The 22,803-nt window shown below is 40.7% G+C and overlaps 1 protein-coding gene across 2 annotated transcripts; it reads left to right on the forward strand.

Moving 5' to 3' along the window:
• Nucleotides 1-10,662: 10,662 nt before the first annotated feature.
• On the forward strand, nt 10,663-22,639 carry EHF (ETS homologous factor; the record flags this gene model as incomplete). 2 transcript variants are annotated; one of them, XM_079536751.1, is made up of 8 exons in its annotated part: nt 10,663-10,759; nt 13,397-13,642; nt 13,960-14,019; nt 16,203-16,271; nt 16,362-16,430; nt 19,329-19,388; nt 21,468-21,663; nt 22,540-22,639. In XM_079536751.1, 8 exons carry the CDS (start codon nt 10,663-10,665, stop codon nt 22,637-22,639), a joined length of 897 nt encoding a protein of 298 aa, XP_079392877.1. The 2 variants fall into 2 exon arrangements, with proteins under 2 accessions (XP_079392877.1, XP_079392878.1); XM_079536752.1 differs by lacking the exon at nt 16,362-16,430.
• Nucleotides 22,640-22,803: the final 164 nt, after the last annotated feature.

Raw genomic sequence — 22,803 nt, forward strand, 5'->3', positions numbered from 1 at the left:
GTTTCTCCTGCTCACTTTCAAACCACTCTTTTTCCAGCTGATTTTGCTTTACGTGTTTTGTGCAACACCTCTTCTGATGTCAGTCTTGGAAGAGGGTGTTACTTTGCCCTGTTGGGATTTCAGTCAGTGGAAAAGTACGGTGTTGAGCCGTCCTCCTGACACCAGTCTGTTCTGTAGCAAAGGACTATTTATGAAGCAGGAGAGAGTTCACGTAAGAATCGTAAGAGTACATTTGTGCAGAACCCAATGGGAAAAGCTGTATCGTCAAACCGGCCCAGGCTGTTGAGGCAGATGCCTGGCTTTGCTCTTTTGTTTATATTCCAACAAATCAAAGCTGACCTGTGTTGTTATCGGAGTAGAGCAGCAGGTGCAAAAAAATAACTCTGCTGCCAACTCAAACGAAAGGGTAAGGCTAATACCCTCTGGGAGGTATTGAGAAGATAACAGAGGGCCATGCCAGCAACTGAATTAACGGCTCTATTTACGGTGGGTTTTACTTAACAACCTGCTCCCAACACAGGCACATAAATACTCCATTGTATTGTTTAATGCAGCCACTGGAGAAATCAATGAAAACAGGATGGGCAGCTCTCACTGTGCCAGCTGAGGAGAGGCACTGTGAAATGTTGCTTTCCTAATTGTGGCCAGGAGACAGAGGAAGCTGCTCTGGGCTTTTACAAAAGCAGGAAGATGTTTTCCACAACTTCTTCTTGCTTTGCCTGTAGAAGGTGGCTGCGGAGCATGAAAACTTTGCTCCCTACTTTTTCTGGCTGCTTTTAATGAAGGCAGAAAGCCTGAATGAGCCCTCACTAGTGTTCCAGCGCTGTGTGGCTGCGGGAGACGTTTGGCTTCCCCTAAAGTTCTGGCCACGTGGGGCCAGGAGCGTGTGGCTGAGTAAAATGCCAGGGCAGTGGTCTCTCAATCTCTTATTCCTAACACAGTAAATACAGGATGAAGAAATATCGAAGAGATAACAGAGTTCCAAATAAAAGTGCTTGCTGAATGCACAAATACGTAAGACTATATGGCAGTCAAAGTAATAGTCAGTGAGCACCAATGAACTGTTTCACTGATAGCTGCCGTTTGGGCATGTTTTCCTTCACAAACACCTGCCCACCCTGGGATATTTCATAGTCTAGAGAGCAGTGCTGGAGGAGCAGATGTATTGGATGGAGCTACTGTCATTCTGGTGGAATCAATATTCCCCAGCCTGGCACTGGGGAATGTGTCTGACTTGAACAGAGGAGTTAACAGTCAGCTGTACAAACCCTCTCTTATCAACTGTAACTCATAATCCTTCCCATTACAAGCCCTCTACTACCCCTGTTATGTCTTTTCCTTGAAACACCCTTCTGCTTTCATGACAGCAGAAGAGTGTGATGACATCAGGCTGGGCAGCCAGTGGGTTGAAATAAAGGTACAAATGCTGCTGCTGACTGGCTTAGACCTCCAGTAGCCTGTGCTTGGACCTTATTTAGGATAGGACACTTTGTTCTCAACTCCCAGCTCCTCTATCATAGCTAACTCCCATTTATGCCTTTCATGTATTTAGTGAGCAAATGCTTTCAGTTTGTTAACTGAATTAATTCATGTAAAAAAAATAGTAGTCTCAATGAGAAAATTTGTCTGTTAATCATAAGTAAGGCTTTTACGTATGAAATCTTAAATGGACAACATTTATATTCAAGATTTTATCTCTGCTATCAAAAGCGGGAAATTTTCCAAAGTGAAATCCAGCTTGCTAACAGTTGGTAGTATGGGAAATGAAAAATAAAATGTCTTTCTGTATCCTGAGTCAGGTTCTGGACAACACCAAAAAGCCCAGTAACTCTAAGTGAGAAGATATTATGGCTTAATGTCCGTAGAACCAACAGGCACCACCCTGGAAGAATGTTAATGTAGAACGATCTCTAGGCTGTGTTAGCTGCATGTCCTGAGTGGGGTACTGGCAGCACAGGGATGTGAAGGCTCAGCTGCTCTCAGCCTTATCATGCCTAGGGCTCACTGTGCCCATGTCTGTAGGGCTGCCATCCCTGCTGGGGAAGTCTCTGCTTTCCTCCTCCTGCCCAGGCACCAGAAGCTGCTCACACGGACCTCCAGAACACCTTCCCTTTTGTGGTGCCCAAGTCACATTCCTTATTCTGTGCAGTCCTCGCACAGAAATCAACCCCAAAGAAGAAGCCTGTAACTTCCAAGCAGATGCTCTTTGTAAAAACACAATATCTGTAACTGTTAAAAACCAACCAAACAAAAAAAAAAACAAGGAGAGGAAAAGGATATTTTTATTTTGGAAGTAGGCAAATTAGTGGTTGTTACTACTGAAACCAGACTAGTCCCACTAAAAAAAAGAGAAGTTCTGGTGGTGGCAGTAGTTAAAATATACTTCTCTATGAAATATGGGCTGCTGCAGCAGTGTATGTCAGACTCTATACATCAGAGTGGCAGTTATGACATAAGTGTTTCAGCTTCTAAAGAGAGCCAAATATGAACAAAGCCACAATTTTTGTCATTATTTGCTAATAACTGATCAGTTGCACAGTCTTTGTTAGCAGCATAGAAAGCAGATCCCCCAACACAGACTCAGTCTTCAAGGCAATACAGAGAGAAGCTGTCGTGAAAGGTGGAGGGAAGTGGTTGGGGAACTAGAGCCAAGGGGAAAAGAGAAGGTGTTAGAACATGATGGTAGTATTTTGTTAGCTGATGAGGTTCTTGCCTAATTATAGGTAGGTAGTTTGTCAAGCTACAGGGGTATCCAGAGTGCTTTTTGGCCATTTGTATATTTAGTGTATTGTAAGCAAAAGAAAGGTGTTTAGTAAAAGGAGATTAGGAAGATGAGCTGGCTCCTGGTTAGAGGAAGGATGTACCAGAGAGATAGGAAGGACATGAAAGAAGGTGTGGAGTTGTTCCATGAGGTGTGGTATTAAGTGCTGAAAGAAGAATAAAGAGCAAAGGCAGTTTTTCCCATTGTTGTGTTTTCCAAGACTCTGTACCCCTGAGGCAAGACTGATGAATCTATTGCAAATGACTTCTAAATACTCAGGAAAAAATGGCTGGCCCAAATTATCATGAACTTGCTGAGGTGATGCAGACAGCAATAAAGGGAGTGCTGTATGCCAGTTGCAGCCACGTCTTGCAGGATCATCTCCAAAGAACAACAAAAATCCTACTTTTTTTGTCAGTTATTTGCAACCATGTCTACATATTCAAAAAATTCTAAGCGTATGATCGTGCAGAAATGACGTGAGCATTTATCACAAGAAATAGAACCTTTTCTTGGCTTGCTTTTAATTTAGCCGTGTGGCTGCCACTTAGATACAAATCTGTGAATGGACCTTCTGCATGAGGAGAGTGAGCTTTTTGACAGCAAAATTGGTTATGCTATTTTCTTTCTTACTCAAAAACTAGAGGCATGGCAAGAAGATGTACATTTAGGCTGTGATGTGAGGAGGAAGCAGGGATCCCAACACTGGATCCTTGTTGAGAGGCAGGTTCAGTTTCCTCTGCTGAGCTAGCATAAGTGTGGGTAAAATTTTCCAAAGTGCCAACATTTGGCAGCTAGTAGTGTCAGGCACATCTGTGCCTTGAGGACCATGTGCTTGTAGTTGGCTTTCTGTTTGCTTCTGATTTAGGAAAACAAACAAACAAAACCTCTGTTGAAATTCTCTCTTTTATTTTCATTATACTAAGTAGTACCTTGAATATTGAAGCCAGTTCATATGAAGATTGTGGATTATGGAGAAAAAAAAAAGGGGGGGACAGAGGAAAAATACTCTATGAGACTTTGCATATAATCAAGTAAATTTTTGTTTTTTGCATTCATAAAGTGAACTTTGTTCTCACTCAAAAAGGAAACTGAACTATGGTTTTGTCTTTAAATTACATCGTTAAAAGGGAGATAAGAACCAAACCCTGGAGCGGAGGGGTAGCTCAGATACAGATCTAGATCCTAGCTTTTCTACTCAGGCTTCTCTTTGGTTAAAATATATATGCAAGATTTTGAAGCATCCATATGAACATGTTAAAACAACCACCACATATCTCTTACAAAAGTTGCCTTGTAGTGCATCGTGAAAACCAGATCTTTAGTAATAAAAGATTCCAACCAAGCTTTATTTGACTTTGTTTATTGTGATCCTATCTGCAACGCAGGTAAATGCTAAAAGCTCCTTTTCTATTCATCTTCCTTTTTCTAGTCTTTCAGTTTACCTTCATATATACGTTTAATAACAAGGTTCAAAGAAAACAAAAGAATAAACCCAACTCTTCCTTTCCAAAAGCCCACAACAGTAAATGATCAAGGTCTCAATATACTCTCTGAAAGCTTACCAAGAGCCAGTTTTGCACATGCAAAGGTGGTTTTATGCATATGAACCACAGCTGTATACACCAGAAACGTAGAAGCATAGGAATGTGCAGTTCAGAGGAAAGAAAAACATAGGCCCCAAAGCTCCAAACCAGAATCTGGAATACAAAGAGTTTGGAGGATTAGAAAACTTTCTTATAAAAATGAATAGTTGAACTTTACACTCGCAGCGTTGTTCAGTAAGCACGTTTTGTTGCTGTGGCCTAAGGGTACATATGATGGACTAAAAAATGAAATGCATCAAACACCGTGTATGTTATATAACAAGAACTGCATGGGCTGTCACTGAAACAGTAACTACAGGTCACAGTGAGGTGGCACTCAGCTGAGCTTTGAGTTGTGATGTGGATCCCTGTGGATCAACCTGCAAAAAGTTTTTTGTTGGAGGCTTCTGTCTGGTTTTTTTGGACACTAAAACAATGGGTTTGAAGCAAGGAGGTGTGTGATTACTGTATGTGGATCTGCATGGTTAGGAGAGATCCTAACAGGAAAGGATCACAGTGAGTTCTGACAGAGTTGTATCTTATCTGGGATTTTGGCATAGATGCTGAGGGTGAATGTGAAACTTTTGCAAAATAAATGGATAGAGACTGTAAAGCACTCTTGGGGTCATCCCTAACTGTACTGATTTGTGTGGTGGCTCAGAATTAAACTCTGGTACCCTGGTAGCAATGCACTTTAAACGGGAGAAAACAGCAGAAGACTGAAAGCTCATGGTAACATGCAAACAGGCTGTCGACATTCATGTATTCGGTTTGTGCCTGCTGCTGGAGATGTAAAATAGGTGGTTGGAATGCAAAGCAGCTAATTGATCATAGACATTTCAAGTACAATGCAGTTGTGTTTCTGAAATAACCGTATGTGTAAAGCACAGCCACGTGCTTTGTTGTGCATCTCCTTTGTTTCTGATGTCTTGAAAGCTCAGCCCATTGCCATCTTTTGAGATTTCAAGAAAAAGCTTAAAATCCAGAATCTGTTCCTCTGCAGCTGCAGTTATTATCTGGTATCATTTATTTTAGATTGCTGTTTAACTGCTTGACTGCAATCCAAGGCAAAGTAATGGTATAAAATATTTAACATACTCTGTAGATACTTGTTCCATAAACTCCAAGCCCTGAAAAGCAGGGATTGTGTCTTCACTGTGTACATAACATACTTCAAAGAAAATAGGCCCAGGTGAAATCTATATTTGAAGTTCAGCCACGATGGTAAAAGGGGAAAAATGGGGAAGGATCCCATAGATAAATGCGCCAAAAGAGATCCACCCTTTTGGACACGCCAGGAGGAGCTGCACTGAGCTTGTCTCAGCTAGAAGTCACTTTTAGACTTTGCATAGCTTACGGGTGGAGTCATAGTTTAATAGTTCCAGTCAGTTTTGCCTTAGATATTTTTTTGTCTTTTGCATAGAGTGCGTATTACAAACCAGAAAGCTGTATGCCTCTCTCCCCTATGGGCTCCACACCCCCTCATATTTGTAATTAATGAGACCCTTAGTTCAGTTCAGTGTTGTAATGTAAGCAATTGTACAAATCAATGTCAGTGCAATCGCTGTGGTTGGAGCTCTTTGGGATTCACTCATTTTCTCTGCATTGCTCGTTCTCCTTTCATGTTGCGTTCAGCATTTTCCTGTCATTTAATACACGGTGTTCTTGAAATATTTGAGTTCAAAGAAAGGAGAAATCCATTATTTGGCTGTTAAGGCTCATTGGGGTGAATGTGGAAATGGGGATCAGGGTAATTTACTTTCAGAGCACACCTGTAGTGCAATAAAATAATTTGCATACAGTGCGCTATACACTGTTCAAGGTTCAAGGATTTGTAAATATGTTTTTCTGCAATGCTGGGTTTGCTCCCTTGGCCAGCCATGGTTGTTTCTGGTACCACCATGTACTCAGATTAGTCCGGCAGCCAGGACAGATGAGAGGACCAGAACAACTGAGCTCTTATGGCTGCAAAGTGGCCAGGTTGTGGCTTTGTCCGAGCTCCTCCTGACTCCAGTAAGAGCTTCATTAAGAGAGGCCTTCAGGCTTTGGACTTTGAATACCATCTGATATATCAAATGTAGGTGAAAGAGCTTTTTTTTTTTTTTTTTTTTTCTGGGTGCACTCATGCCCTCTAGTAGGACTCTCTGAAAAGAATGCTGCTTAGCACCAATGCACAACTATATTTAACCTTGCTGTTTGAGTAGAGCATTGTGGGATTCTGCTTACAACTGTGCCATGTTTCTGGTAGTGTTTTAAGATTGTAATTCAAAGGTGTCACATCTCTAGTGGAAAAAACTAAGAATGTGTGTACAGATACCCTGCAACACACACACAAGAGTGTATGTGTGCAAATATGTGTATACACATATATGTATATGTATATACACACAGAACATTTCATGTGCACTTTCATTCATAATGTATCACGTCTTATTCAGTACAGAGACATATCCTAAGACTTTTATTTTGTTTTCCAACATCTCATCTTAGTTAGAATCCCTTTTTAGCATGGTTTCCTGAGGAAATGAGGCTTTTGTGGTTATTTTTTCTGTCTGTTGGCTTTTGCAATTGGCCTGTAACAGTCTTTGAGTCCCATTGCCAATTTTAATTAAATTTGATATGGGGTATAAGTCTGAAAGATATGAAGTTCTTTCAGGATTAATGAAAACGAGCTGCCAAGTGGAGGAGAAAAATCTATTAATACCGTCTGAAAGAAGGAGTGAAGCTTGAGCTCACTCCTTTAAGACAACGAGATATTATGAATGCCCCAACCGTGGGAAAAACTTCAATCAGCGCTCACATCTTACTAGACACTCGAGAATCCAACCACAAGATACACATTCATAGGAAACCAGGCTTCATTAGTTCCACCGTTCACTTTGATATATGGCATACGATTAAAAGAAAACTGAACATATTATGTGTCCTTCCCCTTGAGGCTTCACACCCTTTAACCAGGTTTGTCTGTACACAAGGGAGACTTGAGGATTTGGCCCCAAACTAATGAAGAGCACACCCGTTCCAATATCCTGACTCGAAATCTTTCCAAGTATGAGATGAGACACTGCTCTAAGCATAAATCTGTCATGAACTCGTATCAAAGAAAGGCATATACTGGATGAAACGAAGAAAATCACAATTTCATTTTCATAGAGAAAATATTCTTGAGCAAGATGTGCACACTTCCAAGCAAATTCATGGAAGTTATGTTAGTGGAACTTTATATTCACTCTGAACAAAGTGCTGGAAGTCATTTCCAAATAAGCAACGCTCTTGCATTAAGATACAGGAGGTGACATGGCAATTTTCAAGTTACAAAAAAACCCAACCCAGTACCTTGAATAGCACCCATAACTTTGGGAAAGTTTGGGTCAAAGCTGAATCTAGTCCTGTGCCAGTGGTTACTGTTGTATCATGATTTCTTCTTCTCATGAACAGCTGTTTCCACAAGTGATGTGGAAAGATAAGTTATTTTGGTTAAAATAATTTGTATAGCTTTCAGAAAAAAGATGTACTGATTGATTAATTTGCAAAGTTCCACGCGCGTTGTCTAGAAATACTACTAATGTTGCAAGGAATACTGTGAAGAGCAATTGTGTGCTAGACTATGACAGGGGAATAAGATTTCAAGGGAGCATGTCAGGAATCAGAATCTAAGGAAAAGGCTTTCAGAGTGCTTCTAGTTGGTGTTCTGACGTGTTCTGCTTTATGCTGGAAACTATGCAAGACTTAATTTTTTGTTTATTTAACTTTCTATAGCTTTAGTCTCTGAACCAAAGTGTCATAGTGTCTTTTGGTTTGGAAATTCATCTGATTAGTTAGGAAGAAAATAAAACAAGAATTTACGTAGTAGAGTTTTCAGAGCAAAGGTACACAGGACCTTGAACATGGAAAGCATTTCAGATTGTAAGCATACATTTTCTCAGACATTTTTATTTGAGCAAGTATCAGGCATTAAAATTGTGTGGAGTTCCATAAACTGTAGAAACTGTTTAAAATGACATAACACACGTGAATCCTTGATGATCTCTGCTGAAAATTTGACTGGAGGAGATCTATCAGTTGAAATTCAATATTAACTGCCTAATGTACTTTTTAAAAAGAAGAGAACTTATCAAACTGCGTTCCTGAGAGAGTCCTGTTAATCCTCAAGCTTTATGGTTTTCCCAGCATACCTGGTATTCTACCTCACCTTTATTTGATAATGTAATAAGTTTTGTATCATGAATACTTCACTTGTATAAAATCTTAAGAACATAATTAAATCTTAAATGATTAAAAAACGAGTCAGTGAAATAAATAATTTGATACATCTTTCAGTCTGTATCTGCTCAGAGGAGTGAGTATGTATTTACTTTCAAGCATGCATTATCACTGAAAAGCATCCATCTCAAGCGTGTGAGATAAATGATATTCACGTTTTATGCTGAACAAAGTCAGTGTAAGAAAATGAAATGTTTCCTGATCTCAGAGTACCAAGTCACTTGACTTTAACACAGGGCTAAAGACATCTTCTTTTCTAACTTGCACAAACTTACTGACTGATACCCCGTCATCTTTTATTTGGCCATGGATTTTAGCCATGGGGGGACGATAGGTATCACTCGATTGCTGACATTTTGTAACATCACATATCTGATATAAGAAAAAAATTTCACCAGTCGTCACTGAATCACGGATTTGTTAGAATTAAGAGTAGAAAGCATTATGTCATTCTATGTAGCAGAAAAAAAAAAAGCACTGAAGTAGGGTATACTATAAAGGATTATTCCCTGTGACACATTTCTTAAGGCTTTGGATTTTTCAGTGATTCTCAACAACCTCTCTCCATTTATAAATGTACATCAATGTGGAGTCAGGGAAAAGACGTAGAGAGGCTCTCCTAAATGTGTGCACTTCAGTAACTTTTACGAATGTCATCATTTATTGCAAATGATGGAGGTATGTGTCAGCCCAGATCTTTTTCAGGCAGTTCTTTCAAGGCTGCGACTCTTCTTAATGACTTCTTCTACCAAAAATGTTCTTGGTATGAGCTTGTGAGGGTCTGACAGGGCACTCAGTGGAAGTTTTCTCATCCTCCTCAGTGGGGAAAAGGCCAAGACCATCTTTTTTAACTTTCATAGGTGCATTTTTTTTTTTCATTTCAGCCTCTCTGTAATTTCAAAGTGACATCTAGCTACTTTCACGTGCCCTCCTGAGCTCTAAAAGTTTTATTCTTACAGCCTCCGTGGCTTTTGATTTAGAAGGTTTTGAACAACAGTTTGTTCTGTGTGCAGTTATATAACAGCACTGTTCTGAAACCTTTGTATTAGTTAAAAATTACTTTTCTAAACTCTTGAAGAATGTTCATGCTGTGCGGTTATAATGTGTACTTATAAGCTTGCAACTTGAAACCATTGAAAGATAATTAAAAAGTCATGAGTACCTGTAGTTGTGGAGCTTTGTCTATGTTCACTGAAATGATTTAATGTGTGATAAATATGTGACATTTTTAAAAAATACCATCTAAGTAATTTTGCTCAAACATGTCTTACCAAATAAAATAACAGTTTTGCCCATAATGCTAAAGCTAACATAAGTAGAAAGGAAAATTTGTGTCATTTGTCTCATCTTTGAGATCTTTGATTGCCCAGTTCTTCAGTGGTTCCAAATGTAGGATCTATGCTATCTATAGCTGTGAGAGTAGGTTAGAGACGCTGTTGACGCAGATCAGAAAGAAACTGAGCAAAACTGAGCAAGCTGAAAAAATATTCCTTGTAACATTACCTCCCTGTAGCATTTACACGTGGGTCCCTCTGTGTGAAGGAGTTTCTCAACTTGAGTTCTTACCATGAGTTCTTGTATAGTTTAATTTGCAGTTATTGAAAAATCTTTTCTTTCTAAAAAAAAAAAAAAAAAAAAAAAAAATCCTATTTTAACACATTTTCTCTTTAAATCTAAAAAAAGAAAAATTAAAAAAAGTCAAACAACTTTGTTTTTCGTTTCTCAAAGCTTGGCAGTTTTCCTGTATTGCTCTGTCAGGATCCTTGTCTTTTCATTCGGCTTCATTTCTGATTACGGATTATTCATTTATGGATGGGCAGCTGTAGAAACTTGCTTCTTGCATATGCAAATCAAGCATGGTAATGTTTATCATAAAGAGATTTTGTGGCAGCTGAAAAGGGGTTGTGGCAACATGTTCTTGATTTCAATTGTATCTTCTACAAATGGAATTGGCTTGCTCACTTCACCTTCAGTGGATTTTTTTTTTTTTACCATTTACCTTTTGGACTAGACACTGCTCACTAAGCAAGCTGTTCAATTCACTTACAGATCATGATTTTGGAAGGAGCTGGCAGAATGAGTATCAATTCCAGCAGCAACCTACTCCACCAGCAGCCTTCCTGGACAGATGGATATTCCACGTGCAATGGTAGGAGGAATTCAACAGCTCTGAGCTATGTGTTTTTATTTTTTTTTTGGTGGGAGAGGATAGGCAGGGGTGGAAGGGACTACTTAACCCTTAAATATGCACAGGTATTGCTTTTCAGTGATACTAGTTTGCTGGAGTTTCACTTCATGTTGGAAAATTTCCATTTGTATTTTCTTTGTCAGAGCTGAACTCACAAAACTTAAATTTCTGAAAGTGACCAGTTTATTTTGTTACTGCTCCTTTTTGTTAAAATGAATTTCAAGATAGCAAAAGAGTCAAACGTTCCCTCTCCTCAGTCCAGAATTCTTTCTCTGTCACATTTACCCCTCATGCCCTCTCTGAACCGACATTACTCTTCAGCACTAATCACCCCTCCGGCTTTGCAGGGGAGTAGTCTTTTTGCTCCTTCACTGTATTTGCTTTTTCAGCTCAAATTACTAGATAGCTATCTAATTAGACTGGCGTTAGGGCACTAGATAGCTTGTGATCTGAGAACTTCTTTGTTATGCACAGAACCATCTCTTTAATTCCATATATGCCTTCTAATGCCTAAGAGCTAGTGATGACTTTTGCACCTAAATTAACTTACAAGGTGTCACACAGGGTGAAATTTATTATACTATTCTTGTGATGATTTAGCTGCACAGATACACATTCTCTCTATATATAAAAATGTAGATATAGATGCACAGATAGACGTGCCGTGTTTCATCTAGGTTTGTTTTCCTCACCCAAAATAGTGCTTTGAAATCACTGCGTAAACCTTAAAATCTAAGCAAACGTGTTGCAGTTGTTCTTCTAATCTACAGAGTGGTACAAAAAACTTACAGCAAAAGTTCCTATTCAGTGAAACTCTTGTTTGATTTTTTTTTTTTTTTAATGTGTAATTTCTAAATACAAAGAAATACAAAAGTGAGCTTTGAGTAAATGTATCAAGCTGCCTATAAGCTGCCTGTAACAGAATAATGGAAAAAAAGTCTTGACTGATCTTGCACAGGATCTCATAAAGATATGGATTTGGATTTCCTATTGAGAGATCCTCAAGCATTCACACATCTTTTGGAGTTACAGGAAACCGAAAGCATAGACCAGCCTCTACAGTTACCTACCTCCTCACGTCCATTTCCCATGCTAACTCCTTCCTCTCATTAAAGACTTGTGCTTACATTAGAGAATCTCTGAAAATTCTTGACTCTTCTGAAATGATGGGAATAAATTCAGCCTCCTTTTCAGGGAACGCTTCTTGGTTCCTTCAAACCTTCACTTGCCAACATACCAAAGTCTTAGTCATTTCTGTACTCATTCCCCTAATCCTTCAACAGCAGGATGAGCAACATCTACCTAAAGCACTGACGCAGACTTTGCTGGCCAGCATTGATAAAGGAACATAAGTAACTGTGGGCTTATTCTGTGTTCATCCATGAGCTCACAGTGTGCATTGCATCTCATCTGAAGAGACCTGAGGTCTAGCTGAAACAGTTTCCTAAAATGTGCCAGCTCTGTAGCTTGTAGTCTTCTAGCCATACCCCTTGTTACTTGTATTTCTCACAGCTGTGTGGGAAAGACTGTGAAGGACCAGACTGGTACCAGTGAGAGAAACAATGTGTTGGTGCGGAGCTAACTCAGAGCTAGACCACGGCAGTCTTTCCTTTTCCCATAATTTAACCACCTCTGCAGTCTGTAATTCTTTCATCCTCAAATGAACCTTCTTGCTCTTCTGAACATTTTATCATGCCGCTGTCTCTGCCTGGCCTTCCCCACTGTCCTCCTTTCCCAAGGAATAAATTGCACTGAACTCCTTTTGCTAACTTCTCTGAGAGGCTGGATCAAGGCAGTCCTACCTTTGTATATCTTACATCTTATCTTATCTTGTGTAATTATCCCGTCCCCGCATATGTTTCCTTTCATTTGTACACATAAATTATTGTCATGCAGTGACATACAACTGAGGGTGGTTTGAAAGACTGACCAAGAAAAGATTCAGACATCCTAAGAAGAAAATTAGGTAGTTCCCTTAATTTCAAAATGAGTTTTACAATTATATTCAGAAATCATCTTACCAGACTACAAAGATAACATGCATTTGTTAGAAGGTCAGCTCTGCCCTGATATTGTAGGCCGTACTGATAGATTTTTATGTAAGAGCAATTTAAGAGTGCCTTGTTTTTAGTGTTCGTTGGCTGAATTCCACAATTCATATTCAATCTTTATACAAACAAAATTTCCACTGCTCATTATGTGGATTTTGCAAGGCTTTTCCATCGTTTTCTTATGCACTAATACACTTTTCCCACGCACAGATCAACACTCCTTTGTGACGGTACTTCTGCAGTTTATCTTGCTCCAAAGAATTTTTGGTATATTTAGCCAACATTACTAAATTCATTTCTACTCATTCAACTTTTTAAGAGAGGTGTAAAGTAATATATTTCATTTTTAATTGGTAAACTGAGTAAAAAAACAACAACAACAAAAAGATGTTTTTCTCCAGCAGTAGCTACTGAGCTAGTATTAAAGACTGAAAAGAGTCTAAGTTTGTGGACTTCCAGGGCGTGAAATTTATGTATGTAACTTTTCTGTCCTCAAAATAATCCCATGGTGTTAACAGAGCCAGTTAATACTCATTTTCTTCTCCAGTGTCCAGCAGTTTCTATGGAACCCAGTGGCACGAAATACATCCTCAGTACTGGACGAAGTTTCAGGTCTGGGAATGGCTGCAGCATCTCCTTGATACCAACCAACTGGATGCCAACTGCATACCCTTCCAGGAGTTTGATATCAACGGGGAACATCTGTGCAGCATGAGTCTGCAGGAATTCACGCAGGCAGCTGGGACAGCAGGGCAGTTGCTTTATAGCAACCTTCAGCACCTAAAATGGAATGGTAAATAGACAGTAAGCTACGCAGGGGATAGAGGCGCATATACGATTGTCTGAATTTTCGAATCTTCAGAAGCCACTTCTGAAACACACCTGGCAAATCTCATTTGCTTTGTTTGCTATATTGCTAACGCCTTACTGACTATATTACTGTATCATTGCTTATGTCACGTATAAGGCAGAAGGATCAAGGGGAAAGGTTTGTATTCCACTCCAAAATTAGCTCTCTGTCTCAACTGCAACGGTTTGTGCTTGGAACTGTATCTTTAATTCTTCTCTGCTTGTTGTTGCATGTCCTATCTGCCATATGCTTTCTTGCAGGTCAGTGTGGAAGTGACGTGTACCAATCTCATAATGTCATTGTGAAGACAGAGCAAACAGGTAAGTAATTGCTGGGTAACTGATCTTTTTATGGGGAAAAGGGGAAGTTGTCCATTGCAAGAGAGAGATCACAACAGCATTAATTGCAATGGCATTTCACACAGATTTAAGGAGATAATACAGATATCAGTCAATCATTTTTTTGAAGCTTCAGGTAGCACCAAAATACCTTCTCATGTGGCCGCTTTTGCTGGGACAATACTGTAACACCACCTGCCTACACTGATGTTCAGAGTTAGTATAGTGTGCAGTGCTCAGAGAGTGCAGCTGTGTAGAGAACATCATTCTTTGCTTCATTCAGCGGATTGCAAAACAGTTCACAGAAATTTAAGTTGTTGGTTTTTTTTCTAAAGAGGAAAAATATTTTGCGATGAAGTGCTGTTAGTGCTTTGAAATGTGAGGAAATTTCCAAACCAAACATATTTGAGTAAAAAATTTAAAATGTTACATTTCAGTTTCTTCACGTTTCAGTTAAACTGAAATTCGTGGTAGCATACGTCTGCATTTTTCCTGCAGCAGTCCCTTATTCCATTGTATTTGTAGCTAGATGCTTTTCCTGCCTGGGCCTTGTTTCTCCAGGAAAAGAACTTCAGTGCACTCTGGGCACAATTATTGTGCCAGTTGCTTTTACCAGGACAGCTCCGTCTATATCTGAACACTGTCTATCACACTGGTCCCAGCATCTTTGCCTGTAGATATATTCATTAGCCACATTTTAGTATTTCCTGACAGCAGGAGTACAGACTTGTAGTGTGAGGTGTCTCTGACAAATACTGCCAGCCAATTCATTCAGTGATCCTGGAGGAGCACAGCCTCCCCAGTCAGGGACACTCTTCACTTTCTCCTTGCAGCAAGCAAGCATTGCAGTCGGCTCCCTGCCTGTGCCCGCATGGTATGGGTGGCATGCATGCAGCAGCCTTGATGCTTGCCCTATAAGAAACCACAGTAATTCTTCAAGTCCTGATTTATGAGATCCTGATATAATGTTAGTCTCTCCTTCAAGTAGAGATACACAGGGCTCTGCACAGTACCTCTGCCACACATCCTGGAGAGATCAAAGCCCACCACTGACTAGTGCTACTCACTGTGCCTGCTGGTAGGGTGGACTGCTGCAGACTGGGACTCCATATGAGCTGGCAGGGATGGGCTGGTGGTTTAGGGGGGAAAGCCTGCCTTGTAGGCACTGAAATAGGATGAAATGTGAAGACAAGCTGTCTCCCCACGTTCTGGCTGGCTAAGGCCTGTTTTCAGAGGCAACACTGGGCAGATCAGGTGTCCAAACAAGCAAAGGGTGTGTGCTATTGTAGGAACACAAGCTCTGGGTGCCCAAACATGCAGCTATTACTTAGCATGCCTGCTAAATTCCTATGTCATAAGTGGTAACTCAGCCAACCATGATTATTTAGCTATAACTCTTTTTTTCCCCCCATTTATGTGAACATGAAAAAAAAAAGTAAAACATGGATTTGAACTTCAGATCTCATCCTTTCTGAGCTTGAGTTCAAAAGAAAAATAAGTGTTTAAAGCTTCTAACCTCAAAAATGCACTGTAAAAAGAGTAATTTCCTGCTCACTGTACAGCTTATAAAGACAATACTTCTGTATGTATTGATCCACCTGACCAGAAGGTCACTAAGTCATATTACTCTTTAAGCTTACTAGTGGCTTTTGGGTTAAGGGTGGGGACTTACGTGCCAGAATAAAATGGTTCTGCTTTGATGTTTCTCACCATGTTCTTACACATGAAGTTCTGTCTTGGAGGGGACTTTCGAGTTCCACTATTATAGAAATAAATACTAATTATAAGCATTCTTTTGTTCTACTAGATATTTGAGAGCACTTTCATTTTCATGGCACCAAAGAACTGTCATAGAATTAGAGAATTAGGGTAGAATTAGAGCTGTTCTGACATAAGAAAATTCATTCCAGGGCAGGTATAAATGGTGTCTTAGGAAAAGGAAAAGGCGGCTACATTATTTTGTAAGTCAGTGCTTTGTGTAAGTATGTTTGTCTGAGTATGCAAGCCCTAATCCACAATTTCAGAGAAAGAAAGTAATTTTTCACTTAGCCCCTTCAATTCTCAGTTCACTGTACCTTCTGCACATTTCTTACTGCTTTGTCTGTCTGTATTCATCCTTATGTCCTTTTGTTGATCTGATTTCCCTCGTTGTCCTTCACCTTCAGATCCATCGTTAATGGTGTCCTGGAAAGAAGACAACTACCTGTATGATAGTGGCTATGGTAGCACAGTAGGTAACTACCTTCACTATACTTTTTGCTTTTCTGAAGTAGATCTATGGTTGTAAGAGGACATTACTTTAACTGTTTTCTTTTTAATTCCAGAGCTATTGGACAGCAAAACGTTCTGTCGTGCTCAAATCTCCATGTCGACACCGAGTCACCAGCCTCCTGGTAAGGAACTTGTAATTATATTGTTAATTGTTGCTTCTCCCAAAGCTACTGACATATAATAGTCTCCGTGGTCTTGTGTTGTAGGATTGAATCTGAGCCTCCAGTCATTTTTATACCAAGCAGTACTGATTCTGACAACTCTTTTAGCTATCATCATTACCATAGCTTCTCTCTTCCCTCTGTCAAGACAAAGAAGATCAAACAATCTGCTGCCTCCACATATCTTTTAAAGTGACTTAGTCAAAGGGGAAGATGTTAGTGTCAGAGAGACAAGATGTTCCAGCTCAGGCATCTGCTTTTCTGTGGGGTAGCCAAGTGTGGGCAAATAATTGTCATATTCCTCCCCAGAAGCGGCTGCAGTTCCCTGCTGAGCTGGTCGTTCATGTCAAGTAGGTTTGGGGGCATGCTGGGGGCAGCCGCTGGGCACTGTAGGGCAGGCCCAGCGCCCCCTGCCTACTCCCAGCCCAGCCTGTCCCCAGGCAAGCCCAGCACACCATTTCACCCTTCTCAGAGCTCCACGAGGCCACAGAAGAGATATGATCTGTCTGCTAAAGGGCAGGAAAAAGTGCACAAACCCATTTGATGTAGCGCCCATTGAAACTGCGGGCAGGGCACACATGTCGGGGTGCTCTGCAGGGCACGTCCTGCTGCAGGCAGCGGGATGGAGGCAAGAGCAAGGTGGAGGGAAAAGGGAATCTGAGGTCATGAGGCAGCAAGAAAGGGGGAAGGAAAGGCACGGTCGTCTTAGAAAGCTTTCAGGCAGATAGGCCTGAGGGAGACAGGTAGAAGTGGAGGGGTAATGAGGGAGGTGTGCTGCGGGGATGTGGCCTCACAGGCACTGTCTCCGCAGAGCCCTGTGGGCTGTTGAGCTGTGACTGCCCCTGTGCCCACCGCGCCCCTGCCTCCCTGCGTCGCTGGGCTTACTACTGGGACGTGTGGCTTAAATGCATGCATTTGGCAATCGATTTAATAAGAGAGAGAGAAAACCTAACTTGAGAAAGAAAACCACCAAACCTTAAAAAGAGAAAAAAAACAGCCAACCACCACCAAAACCCCCACTAAGTTTGCTTTCGCCGCCGCCTCCACCCACTCTGCTAAGATGGCTGCTAGGAGTTCAGAGCGCTCTGGTGGGACTGGGGACCTGTCAAGCTCCTGGCGCGGTGTGTTTACCTGCTGACTGCTTGAGCCTAGAGCAAGGGTGGCACGCCAAGGGCACAGCCTCCTGTAAAAACTAAATTTGTATATCCCGTAAAGAATATGGCTCACTCCTGAATCATATGCAAATACCCTGCAACCTTTTGTCACAAGTTTTGCAAGGCAGCTTTGTTGAAACTGCATTGTAACTCTTTTCATCTGTCAGGCCCCAGCCTCCCGACACAGCGTGTTTGAAACCGGTCTCCATGAGAGGGAGGCAGAGCGAGAGGCTGTGTACACAGCTGAAACCCAGAGTAAATCACCAGCCAGGCAGAAGGCAACTGAATCTCCAAGAATAAATCCCCAGCTAAACAGAGTATAACAAACATTTGCGAGCAAACTGTGGGATTTTAAAATGGAAAGGATTTAAATAAGAGGGCAAATAAAGGGCCTGGTCCTGCTGTCCTCACCAGGAGTTCCCACAGGCTTTTAATAACATCGGGGGATCATAATCTGAGGAAAGGCAGTGAAATAGGCCTCATTTTACTTTTTCCCCCCAAGCTGAGTGAGGTTCAGGCTGGTTCCTGCTCTTAGAGAGTGGGAAGGCAAAATGACTCAGAGCACATTTGCTGCTCGGGGGGTCAAGGACAGTAATTATGTCAGCTCAGAGCAGGAGAGGTTGGACTTATCCTCTCTGCCCTGCTCGGGGTACATATCCAGTTATGTATGAATAAAGTGAGTTGTGTGAATAGCTTTGCATCTACCTTTTCACATGCAGTTATTGCAGTTGCTTGTGCAAATCCAACAAGTTTCTATGCAAATGAATATTTCCTGTGAGTCATTTGCACATGCAAATGTCCCGTTTCCATGAAAAGTATGATAATCCTGCATTCATAGAAGCTGGGAAAACGTGCGTGGGACCTTCAGCTTTGCTTTGTGGCATTCAGGCACGAAGCAGGCCGAAAAGCAAATAGAGGAGGGCCTCCGTCTTGGGACGGTCCCGCAGATTTTGTGAGACCTTGGAGCTGCAGAGCGGCATGCAGTCAGGCTGCCAGGTGGGGGACGGCGAGGAACAGACAGAACTTTTCTTTTTCTTGGTTTCTGAAGAAACATTTGTGCCAGAAATCCGATTCCTCCTGGGGCTGGCTGCAGGTGATAAAGCACCATCAATGAGAAATGGCTTGTTTCTGTGGCTGCGAGCCATGGAACAATATATGCACGTCCAGCTGCCAAAACCTCCTACCAGTGCAGTCCCGCTCCCTGCCCCCCAAACAACCGTGCTGTGCCAGTTCATTATGTTTTAGTCAGGTAGGTGTTCTGTGCATCGGTACCAGCGCATATATTTCACATTAGATCATCTCTTCGGAAACAAATAAGCCCCCAAAGATACATGCTTCTGCAAAGACTAAGACATAATGGGACAATTCAGGTTTCCTTTTATAGACTTGATTCTCTTATTTTTCTCTCTCTCACACATAGCATGGGGTGAGGTATTTGTTAATCTAATTTAGGTTTCAAAAGCCAAATGTTTACCTCTGCGTTCATTCTTTATTCATCAATGGTCTCTTTGTGAAGTGTGCTGATTACCATACAGTACAGAAAACAAAACTCTCCCCCTTCCTCCTCCCTTAGATTGCCTTCTGAAAAGTGATTATCTTTAAAAGAGATATTCGTTCTTTTTTGTGGTTTTATTTCTTTCAACCTGCTAGTCAATGGAAAACCTTTAATCAAATTTACAAATAGGCTTCATTTTCCTCTCTACAGATTCTTCAGATGTGAAAAAAACACAAGATCATACCCCAAAGTCCCACACCAAGAAACACAGTAAGTCCATGGTTATAATGGTTATAACATCCGTGGTTTATAATGGTTGTTTGATTGAGGGAAAAGAAATGCATGAAGAGTAGATACCCATTGGGAAGGAAAAGGGAGCATTCTGAGTTCATTTTGAAAGCAGAGCTAGTTAGATGGTTACTCTGATAGAATTCTCCAAGGATCTCACTGTTTCTGGTGCTGTTTGCTCATGTTATTTTTGATGCAGTAGTTTTGCACTTTTCTAATTGTTTTTATCAGTAAGAGCCCAGAGGGAAACCACCAGAATTCAGTTTCCTCCCTCCTTCGTTGAGCTGATCTGGTGATCTGGAATATAGGGATAACAAAGCAGGTGATGAACTAAATAAGGAAGGTCTGTACACAGGCCCTGCTGTGCCTGTGCCTGCTAGGTGCAGCAATGCCAGAGATGCAGCTCTGCATCTCTTCCCAGAGCTTTTAATGCATGCCATCATGAGCAAACACCTGCCCCCTACTCCTACAGCTGCCTTTTCTTCTGATACGGCAGTCTTTCTGCTCCCCTCATCCTCTTTTTCTGCTAGTTTTGATTCAACCTGAGTCTGAAGACAGATTACCATATCTGTGATTCGTAGACACCATTCTCTTAATGCATATTACTGGGATTTCAAACCTGAAAACAACTTGCATATGTTTTTTTTCATCCTGTGCTTATAGTAGAGCGTATTAGTATTTGTCCTCTGATGTGTATTGCAGTATTCAATTTAATCCTGTTTCTGTAGTCTCCAGATTAGTTTTCCTTCATGACTTCTCTTCTTATCCTGCTCTGTGACTTTGCTCATTCAGAACTCCAGAACTTTTATCTGCACACAGACTTTTTTTTGTGGTGTTGTGTGTGTGTATCAAGATTGCTAATGAAGAGATTAAGTAGGAATGGTTTGAAGACGAACCTGAGAAGAACCCCATCATAGTCTTGGCATAAAGTAAAGGTTACTTTGCCATGCTGGGCTAATCCCCTACATTTCCAGTTTCATCATTAGTCGTTGTACCATTATCTATACAGTCTGTTGCTGATGTCCAGATAGACTAGATCCACCGCATTTGGTTGCCTCTAGAAAGCAGTTATCATAGCAAAGAAAAATACTGGATTAGTTGACTGAAAAATACTGATGTTACCTGTATACCAGTTTCTATTTAACACTGCATCTTTGCTGAGGTTGTTTCCTTCTTACATTGGTCCAAAACCTTACATGCATTTGAAAGCAGACCAAAGGATAACTGTTTCCTGGCCTACCTTGTCACTGTTACTCTTCATTCATATACCACATCTCACTTGTTTGACTGTATGTTTGTTTTCCTTCTTCTACGTGGGCTTTCTCGTGTCATCTCTGCAATAGCTGGATTAGAGTTGTGCTTAAATGGGGCCTCCATATTGAACTTGGATATCTGTTTTTGCCCTTTCTGCCATTGCAGTCAAACTTTTAATGCTATTTTCCTATACAATTTTGGCTATCCATTTTTATCACTATTCCTCTAGCCAGTATACACCTTCTTCTTGAAGTCTACCTAGAACACTTGAGACCAAACACTTGCACACGTGGAACAGCATTGTATTTCATTTGCCTTCTGTTTATCTGTTTTAAATGCATGGCACTTCAGTGCCCTCCATACAGTTCTGCTGGCTGTTTCAGGAGTTGCACAATAACACCAGGTTACATGCTGCCATGCCGTAGAAGAATATCAGGAAAAATATCAGGAAAAAGGGAGGAGGTGAGGGGAAGACTTAAACATGTTCAGTCCCAAAGTGGTGTTTAGTTCAGGCAGCAGGGGATGGTTTGGTCTCTACCTCCCCTGGTTGTTGTGGCTCTTATCCATCCTTTTGCCTCAGGGCTCAGCCTTCTGAAGGCTGATGCTCAGCTCTAGCCTTAGTGTAAAAGCCATCAATGTTTTCACATGTGTAGCTCTGAGGTGGTGGTTCTGCAGTCCACAAAGCATGGCCCATCCTCACTGAGTGGTCCTTGCTTATAGATGACACACCGTAAGAAAACTGCATAATAAAGAACATAGCCCAGAGAGCTCCTTAAACTCATTCCTTCTGCACCCTCCCTCTTTCAGACCCTCGAGGAACTCATCTGTGGGAATTTATTCGAGATATTCTTCTTAACCCTGAGAAATACCCAGGATTAATCAAGTGGGAGGACCGGTCAGAAGGTGTCTTCAGATTTTTAAAATCCGAAGCTGTGGCTCAGCTCTGGGGGAAGAAGAAGAACAACAGCAGCATGACTTATGAGAAACTCAGCCGGGCTATGAGGTGAGTGCACATGAAGAAACTGCCTGAATGGAGAATCTGGTTACTTTTAAAAATGAAGTGCAAGCAGCAGCAGTTCCTTTTTTTATTTTTTGCAACAACGAAGTCTTTCCCACTAATCTTGAGGTTGTAACATTGCATTCTGCTTTGTCTTAATTTATTCCTCCTGTGTCTGTATACTATAATATTCATATTATATAACATTTACAATGTATTTTATACATAGTAGATTCTGTTTCTGTCCACACTGCCAACCAATAAAAATATTTGATTGTAGAAAGGAAAAATGGTTACAGCAAGCTGAAAGTTCACGTGCTATTGAACTGGGAAGTTTTAGATTACAGAGAACTTGTTTTTTGCACCAGTGTTCAGAACATAAACATTCCCCTGCCTTTATCTTAAAACTGGCTTACAGGTCCTCTGTGAGGACCTTCTTTGCCAGTTGGTTTAACATTCTCAGAATTTCCCATAATCCATAGAAGTTCAAACTGTATTTCAAAATGGAATTTTAGATTCTTTCCTGGTCAGATTTCAGATGCAGGCTTATTTAGGAGAAAAAAAAAACACCGCCAAAAAACCAAAACAAGATGAAATTTAATCAGAGCGTGTAATGAATAGGGCAATACTGTGGAACTTGAAAAATGGTGAGATTCAAATTTGTAAGTTGGTTAATGTGAAGTAAAAAAAGACACAATGATTTTTTTTCTTCCTTGTCTTTCAGTTAGATCAACCTTTGGTGTAATAAAATATAATAAAATAACATAAAATGAAACAAACTAAAGACATTTCAGATAGCTTTGTGATTCCCAGTTTGATTGTGGTCTTCTGAGACTGTAGAGGAATTTGGTTTAAATCTTTTCTACATGTTTCCTTTAACAGATACTATTATAAACGAGAAATCCTGGAGCGTGTGGATGGTCGCAGATTAGTATATAAATTTGGAAAGAATGCCCGTGGCTGGAGAGAAAATGAGAATTAAGGATCTCAAGAAATAACACTTAAAACACCTGGATGTAAATATTCAAAGACTATTTTCTTATATTTATGTACCAAACTGGGGTGAAAAAACAATTCTACTTCTGTCGGGAAGAAGGAACATTATCATTGTTGGCGTTAAAATTATTTTATTTGAAGTATGTCCTG

Source organism: Tetrao urogallus (genome assembly GCF_951394365.1).
Source record: "Tetrao urogallus genome assembly, chromosome: 6".
Classification (NCBI taxonomy): Eukaryota; Metazoa; Chordata; class Aves; order Galliformes; family Phasianidae; genus Tetrao; species Tetrao urogallus.